This window comes from Lethenteron reissneri, chromosome 3, assembly GCF_015708825.2.
Source record: "Lethenteron reissneri isolate LAM-NWPU_2019-01 chromosome 3, ASM1570882v1, whole genome shotgun sequence".
Taxonomy (NCBI): Eukaryota; Metazoa; Chordata; class Hyperoartia; order Petromyzontiformes; family Petromyzontidae; genus Lethenteron; species Lethenteron reissneri.
The window spans coordinates 3,899,622-3,907,391 of record NC_083781.1 but is presented as its reverse complement, the minus strand read 5'-3'; the positions used below and the strand labels follow the sequence as shown (position 1 = coordinate 3,907,391).

The 7,770-nt window shown below is 54.1% G+C and overlaps 1 protein-coding gene across 1 annotated transcript; it reads right to left on the bottom strand.

Annotated features, from left to right (window-relative positions):
• Positions 1 to 317: 317 nt before the first annotated feature.
• On the bottom strand, positions 318 to 6,059 carry LOC133347565 (myeloid-associated differentiation marker-like protein 2). The gene is made up of 2 exons (XM_061559940.1): positions 5,892 to 6,059; positions 318 to 3,698 (listed from the first exon to the last, which is right to left on the bottom strand). The coding sequence occupies exon 2, from the start codon at positions 3,688 to 3,690 to the stop codon at positions 2,506 to 2,508; it is 1,185 nt and encodes a 394-aa protein (XP_061415924.1). The 5' UTR covers positions 3,691 to 3,698; positions 5,892 to 6,059; the 3' UTR covers positions 318 to 2,505.
• Positions 6,060 to 7,770: the final 1,711 nt, after the last annotated feature.

The following is a 7,770-nucleotide window of genomic DNA, read 5'->3' as shown; positions in this document are numbered from 1 at the left end:
GTCTGTGTGCAAAATGTCAGCTCGATTGGATCACGGGAGTGGTGTTAAAAACGACCGAAAGATTTGCACGGTCGTAAGCGCGCAAGCAAGCAAGCAAGTGAACTTAATATAAAGGATTTAAAAAATCGACAATTTAATCGAACTGCGATGAATACATTCCGTTGCGGCTGAGGTGTGATATCGGTTTTTGTGTGTGTGATGTGCAACGCGGTGGCTAGGAGATGATAACTACCTCGCCTGCTCTACAGGAGGTCGTGGGTTCGATCCCGACCCTGACGCCTGCTGCTCTAGGTTGGAGTGCGTCTCTCTCTCTCTCTCTCTCCGTTTAGATGTTAACTACCTCGCCTGGTATGCAGGACGTCGTGGGTTCGATCCCGACCCTGACGCCTGCTGCTCTATATTTGGAGTTTCGTGGGCGTGTGGATTTTTTTCTCCGGGTCGTCCGGTTTTCCCCTCGACATTTAGAAATACGCGTCTTAGATTAATTGGCTGCAATACATTTCCACATGATAAGCCACTTCGTTGAACTATCATTTGTGGCCAGGTCGCTTCTGACAAAGAGCTATATAGCTCAGTGGGCCTTACCTGGTAAAATAAAAATATATATCAAAGGATTACTGCGTACGTGTGTGTCATATCCATAACCGGAATCCGGCCTCGGCGGGCTTTTTATCGGCTTGAGCGTCACACTCTTAAAACCACGGGCCCGACAGACAGGGCTTGCTCGCGACAAGGCGCGTGGTTTTGTGGCTTCGGCGACCTTCAAAAGCACCCAGAGGCAGAAGCAGAGAAACATTTTGGCGTTTTGTTTGTGCCCCCAAATTGTGCGAGGTTTCGATATTGGACATTTCTTTTTCAGTTTTACAACTGAAGTGACTTCGTAATTTCCGTTCAAATCTGTAGCTCCAAAAAAAAGACGTGTCCCGTGCCCCAATAACAACGCCAACAACACACGTCATGCGTTATTGTCGAATTTTGCTCAGGATTTGTTTTCAAAGGGCATTGCTGTTGATCGTTAACTGTCGTCACGGGTTCGTGTCCGCTGGGGTCGTTCATTCCGGCCGAGAGAAGCCGTCACGACCCGCATGCGAACTCCGCTCCTTCTAATTCCGCTCGAGGAGACGCGGCCGAGATGACAACAGTTACCCACTGCGGTATGTATATGTCTACTGTATACGCGCGTGGAAAGACTACATTGGAAAGACATTACTTTAGAACCGCTTTTTGTTGGTGTTATTGTGATTAGCACGGTTGGCTACGTACGGTGCGAAAGAAGTTTAACGGGTCACACGTGTTCCATTCGATGGCGAATCGATCTCGCGAAGAAAATTCATCTTACGCAGCGATCACGCGCGCACACACGGGCACAGCACTCAAATAATGACGACATTCGGCCCGTGAGCGGCATCCGCTGCTGGATGAAGGGGGGGGGGGTGTTTGACCATATTTCACCACGCTGGTCACTGATGTTAGCCCTGGTTCGGGAATGAAACCCAGGGCGGTCGGGTTCACAGCGCAGTGCGCTAACCGCTGCGCCACCGCTCCAACGTACCCGGTATATACGCGCACATACCAAAACATACACACAGTGATACATACATACACTTTGAGAAAAGCTCAGATACACACATACTTACACACACCTTGACAAAGAAACAGATATACATACGCTTGTATTCGTAATAATATATTTACAGATACATAATCACGTACATACATTAAAGCACACACACGTACGGCATATACATAAATACAAATACATGACTATCATTACTGAAGCATGTTCACTACGTACGTATATTATATAAATACAGTATATCAATATTGCCGTACACACGTCGCATATACACACACACAGATGTATGGGTCACTGACATACACACACGGAACACGACACGTATGCACATAGCATATACAAGGACAAATATCCCCCGTATAGCCTTTAACGGACTGTTGGGGAAAGTGCTGTTAGCGAGCACCTATTAAGGCGGGGATGGGTCACGAGGGGGGTGGTGTGTTCAGCTCCACGCCTACCCGAGCGCCTTTGTCTCCCCAGTGCCGATGTTTATACATCGCCACCGGTACTCAATTAAGGCCGAGTCGGCCTAGGGGTGACCCAGGACCGGCTCAGATATTCTTCACCCGATGTTGGCAGTCCAACCTCGCGTCTCATGCACACACATACACACAACAGACACATATGTATACACATTGAGTATACGGTACACACACACACACATGCCCATACAGCCAGACGAACACACACACACGCATGTAAACTCGTCCACGCCTCGTCCCAGACCCGCACCGTTCTCACAGCGCATTGCACTAACCACTGCGCCACCGCTCCCGTGTGTACACACTCACCCAAACATGTGCACACGCGTACACGCAGAGAACACACGCGCACACACAAACACACGCGCGCTCGCATCATGTAAACTCGTCCACGCATCACTCATCTCTCGCGTTCCAGACCTGCGCCCCGCTGCTCCATCTCCTCTCTCAACAACGATTGCTGGCCCCGCCAGGGTATGGCGGAGGCACTGACTTGTGCGGTTGCTTCAACTGCGGCTGCTGCAACTTCTGCTGCTGCAACTTCTGCTGCTGATGCTTCTGCTGCTGCTGATGCTTCTGCTGATGCTGCTGCTGCTGCGGCAGGCGCTGCTCGTGTCCGGCGCTCGCGCGGCGCAGGGCGCGCTGGCTGCACGCCAGGTCGGCCACGTAGGCGACGAGGTTGAGTGCCGTGAATGCGCTCACGAGGACGTGGACGTCCCACGCGCAGCGCTCGTGCGCGCAGCGCGACGGCCGCGCGGGGCTCCCGTACTGGGGGTCGAAGGCGTACACGGGCCAGATGACGGCCGCGCTCACGTAGAGCAGCACGGACAGCAGAGTGGCGAGCGCCACGCCGCGCTCCAGCGGCACGCAGCACGCGGCCGCCGCGGTGGTGGCGGCGGTGGTGGTGGTGGCGGTAGTGGCGGTGGTGGTGCCGCCGGTCGCGTCTGCGGCGGCGCCGCCGCGAATGCTCAGCACGGTGACGAGCAGCGTGAGCGCGAGACACAGGCAGTAGACCGCCAGGCACCAGTGCGTGGCCAGGTAGCGGCCGTACTGCCCTCCGCTGAAGACGCAGCCCAGGATGACGGCGCCGCAGAAGATTTCGGCGACGCGCAGGAGGCCCGAGACGCTCGCCATGGCCGCGCGGCCCTCCGCCGCCTTGCCGGACCGCGCCACGGCGAGTCCCGCGTCGATGCCGTAGGCGAGGCAGGCGCCCGCCGAGCAGCAGGTGACGGCCACCCTGAAGGCGCGCACGGCCTCGCAGCCGCGGAAGAAGCACTGGTAGTCGCGCAGCGAGAAGATCGGGTAGAGCGCGGAGGCGGTGGCGCAGAGGAGCGCGGCGAGCGCGGCCAGGGAGACGCGCAGGTTGTGCCACGAGGCGGGGATGCAGGCGGAGACGCGCGACAGCTCGAGCACGAGCACGGCCGCGCTCAGCGCCAGGCACACGGCCCAGACGAGGAGGCAGAGGAGACCGTAGGAGAATGCCCAGCCGCCGCGGTGCACGGCGAGGCTGAGCGCCGCGCACGTGAGGGCCGCCTGTAGCAGGCGCAGGAGGCCGCGTGGGCTCAGCACGGAGCCCCAGTCCAGGTAGCCGCCGCCGCCACCGCCGACGTCTTCGTTGTCGCCGCCGTCCATCCTCTCTCCTGGGGTATGGTGGGCGCAGCGAGGGGGGGGGCATCAGCATAAATGCTACCATAATCATCATCATCATAATCATCGTCATCATCATAAATGCCACCATAATCACTATCATCATCATCGTCATCATCATAAATGCCACCATAATCACCATCATCATCATCGTCATCATCATAAATGCCATCATAATTACCATCATCATCATAAATGCCATCATAATCATCATCATAATCACCATCATCATCATCATAAATGCCACCATAATCACCATCATCATCATAATCACCATCATCATAATCATCATCATCATCGTCATCATCATAAATGCCATCATAATTACCATCATCATCATAAATGCCATCATAATCATCATCATAATCACCATCATCATCATCATAAATGCCACCATAATCACCATCATCATCATAATCACCATCATCATAATCATCATCAGCATCGTCATCATCATAAATGCCATCATAATTACCATCATCATCATAAATGCCATCATAATCATCATCATAATCACCATCATCATCATCATAAATGCCACCATAATCACCATCATCATCATAATCACCATCATCATAATCATCATCATCATCGTCATCATCATAAATGCCATCATAATTACCATCATCATCATAAATGCCATCATAATCATCATCATAATCACCATCATCATCATCATAAATGCCACCATAATCACCATCATCATCATAATGACCATCATCATAATCATCATCATCATCGTCATCATCATAAATGCCATCATAATTACCATCATCATCATAAATGCCATCATAATCATCATCATAATCACCATCATCATCATCATAAATGCCACCATAATCACCATCATCATCATAATCACCATCATCATAATCATCATCAGCATCGATGCCCTCGGACTTCAATCTCTTATCTGATCGGGAGATTTCTCCCGATCAGAATTCACGTCCCTGCGACGCGGCGTGTGTCGGCGAGCTGCGGGCCGAGTGGACGACTCGCCTGGCCGGACCACGGCGGCGCGAGTCGGGGACACTCGTCTCGTGGAGTCGGCCACTCGCTCGCTCCTCGTCGCTGGGAGATGACCCCCCCCCACCACCACCCCATCCCCGACTCTCATGGAGCCACGGGGGGGGGGGGGGGGGGGGGGGGAGCCAGTCCATGGGAGCCGGGGCTCGTGGCACCAATGCGGGTGGGAGTGGATTAATTTATTAGAACTGATTTCCAATTTACGATTTCGTTTCGGGTGCATTTAGGTGTCCCCCTTTTTTTTGTTTGATTTCTGTACATTTTTTCGCAGAGTATTTGATGAGATTTTCTTACACTGCCGCGTTGGCAGCGATGCACAGGCACAGACGACAACACCGCTCAACACGTCCCCTGTCAGTTTAACACGCAGTCGGCTTTCGCGACCAATATCATCCATAATATAACTTTTTTGGGGGTTAGATCGCGTAATAAGAACACCGGCTGTGCGTGTGGCCTTAAACAGGGCACGCATATATATATATATACTCGGCGACGTTTCGGGCAATGCAACTGCTTCATAGCACGTAATCGCCGAATATTTTTTGCGTGAGTGATTGCCGAACGTTGCAGGACGTCGTTTGATGTTGCGTCGCTCGCTCGCTCACGATCTTCCATTTTTTATCGCCGCTTTCTTTCCCGTGGATTTAAAAAACAATCTCCATCTCAGATTTAATCTCTGATTTACAACTCAGAAATTTCAGCCCCCCCCCACCCCCTTGGTCCCCCCCCCGCCACCCCCCGATTGTAAATCCCTTCGTTTAGATTTCAATTCTTGTTCTCAAAACCAATCCGCTTCAAACATCGACGCCTTGACAACGAACTCGATACGCGGACAATTCCGCCTCCTCCACGCAATCAACGCGCGCACGTTGCCTGCTCTGCAGAGCCCAGCAGCTCGCGCGCTCTTCCCTGCAGGGAGTGCACAATGTCATCGACATTGGCTCAACGCAAAGGATCAAACCTAAAGCCCGGCGCGGTTTCCACATTCGGATGTCTCTCGTCTTCGTGTCGACACTCCTCGATTTGCGACGCGCGGAACAACCCAAGGAATAATCCCACGTCTCAAACATTTATATATTTATATATAAAAACAAATCCGTGCGCCGACTGAAGAACGTCTCCTCCCCTCTTGCGCCCGGCAGGCATCACCGTCTCCTCACCTGTCCGCGAGCCCCAGGTAACTCCGATTACTCCGCCGCGCGCACACGCGCGCACTTGGCGAACGAGCGGTACGGGGGGCAGCTTCCTCCTCCTGCTGCTGATGCTCCTCTTCCTCCTATTCCTCTTCCTGCTGCTGCTCGCTGCTGCTGCCGCTGCTGCTGCTCGCTGTAGGCGTGGGCTGGCGTTAGGGCCGAGTTTGTCTCCGCGGCGTGCTTCATATACCCCGCGAGCTGGAACTAAATATAGCGAGGCACGGGAAGCGTCCCAGGATCGCGCCGCGCAGCTGCGGAGCCCAGAATCTCTCGCATGCGAGGGCTCAGAGAGAGGGGGGGTGGGGGGAGAGAGGGGGTGGGGGGAGAGAGGGGGGGAGAGGTTGCACGGGGGGGGGGGGGGTGATGGTTGTGGCTGGGGGGGAGATGGTGTGGGTAGTGGTGGTGGTGGAGGGGCGGGGTGTGAGTATTGATGTGTTGTGAGTGTGTGTTGTGCGTATGGATCGGTAAGGGGGTAAATGAGAGGTGGGGGAGAGAGGAAGGGGACATTTAAAGGAGAGGTAAGAGGAGAGGTAAGGGAGGTGTAGGGGAGATGTAAGAGAGATAGGGGAGATGTACGGGAGAGGTAGGGCAAAGGTTGGGGATTGACTGATTGGTGGACAGGGATGGTGCTGATTCTGGTGGTGAAGTTGACACTGCGTTACTGTGACCGTCCGTCTTTGTATCTCCGCATCACGTGGCACGCAGCGCGAGCCTGGAACCCATTTAGCCGGAATACGCAACCCCCACGAGACTCGCAAAGAAGGAGACATCCTCAGCCGTGGTGCAGTCACTCCGCTGGTAGAAAGGGGTTGTTGGATTACCTAGAGATTAGGGGAGCGATGTTGTGGGATTGGCAGTACAGCAAGTGGGTCCATGACGATCAGACTGTGCGGGTGGACCTCTGGGTGAGCGTTATCCCCGATTCAGCGTGCTGGGTTTTCTCCGGGTTCTTTGGCTTTGGAACGCGTTTCGGGAAATTTAAATAAATGATACAAAACGAGCAGAATCCGGCTCGTAACAACAGCACGTGTAACAAACGGGCGATCGGGAAATCGCCCTCATGGAACCCAACGCGTGATTAAATAAAATAAATAAACATCACTCACACGCATCAATCCACCCGCGGCTGAAGGCCTCCGCGCGCCGTGTCAGCGATGGGATTTATTTGACCATACTTCACCGCGCTGGTCGTAGCGGGGTGGGTTGATGCAAGGGCTTCGGTTTGGGGTAAGGTGGTGGGGGTGGCCCAGACCCGGTTTAATGATCACACGCACGCTCTGCTGATGATGTTAACCGTGACCGGGGCCGGCAGGCTATGATGTGGTCATTTGAATTCAGGTCAATGATCGAGGCCCGGTTCACAGCGCCAGTGCGCTCACCACTGCGCCACCGCTCTCCCAGTCAGAGCTGCCACCCTAAACAATGCACGTGTGTGTGTAGTTGATCTGTTACTGGTCAGACAGTGCTCATGGGCAATGTGTGGTGGTGGTGGTGGTGATGTATGTGTATGCGGCAACCCCAATGATTCGGCCGTGATGAAGTCTTCTCGCCAATGTACAGATCTCACCACCACCGACGGATGAGATGCGGTAGCCTCCTCCACTACCACCTCCACCACCACCTCCTCCACCACCTCCTCCTCCACTACCTCCTCCACCACCTCCTCCTCTACCTCCTCCTCCTCCACCACCTCCTCCTCCACCACCTCCACCTCCTCCTCCACCTCCTCCACCTCCTCCACCTCCTCCTCCACCACCTCCACCACCTCCTCCTCCTCCTCCTCCTCCACCACCACCTCCTCCTCCACCTCCTCCTCCACCACCACCTCCTCCACCTCCTCCTCCAC

Bases quoted from the DNA above. Each gene is read 5' to 3' on its own strand.
- LOC133347565 (XM_061559940.1), bottom strand. From the start codon at position 3,690: ATGGACGGCGGCGACAACGAAGACGTCGGCGGTGGCGGCGGCGGCTAC.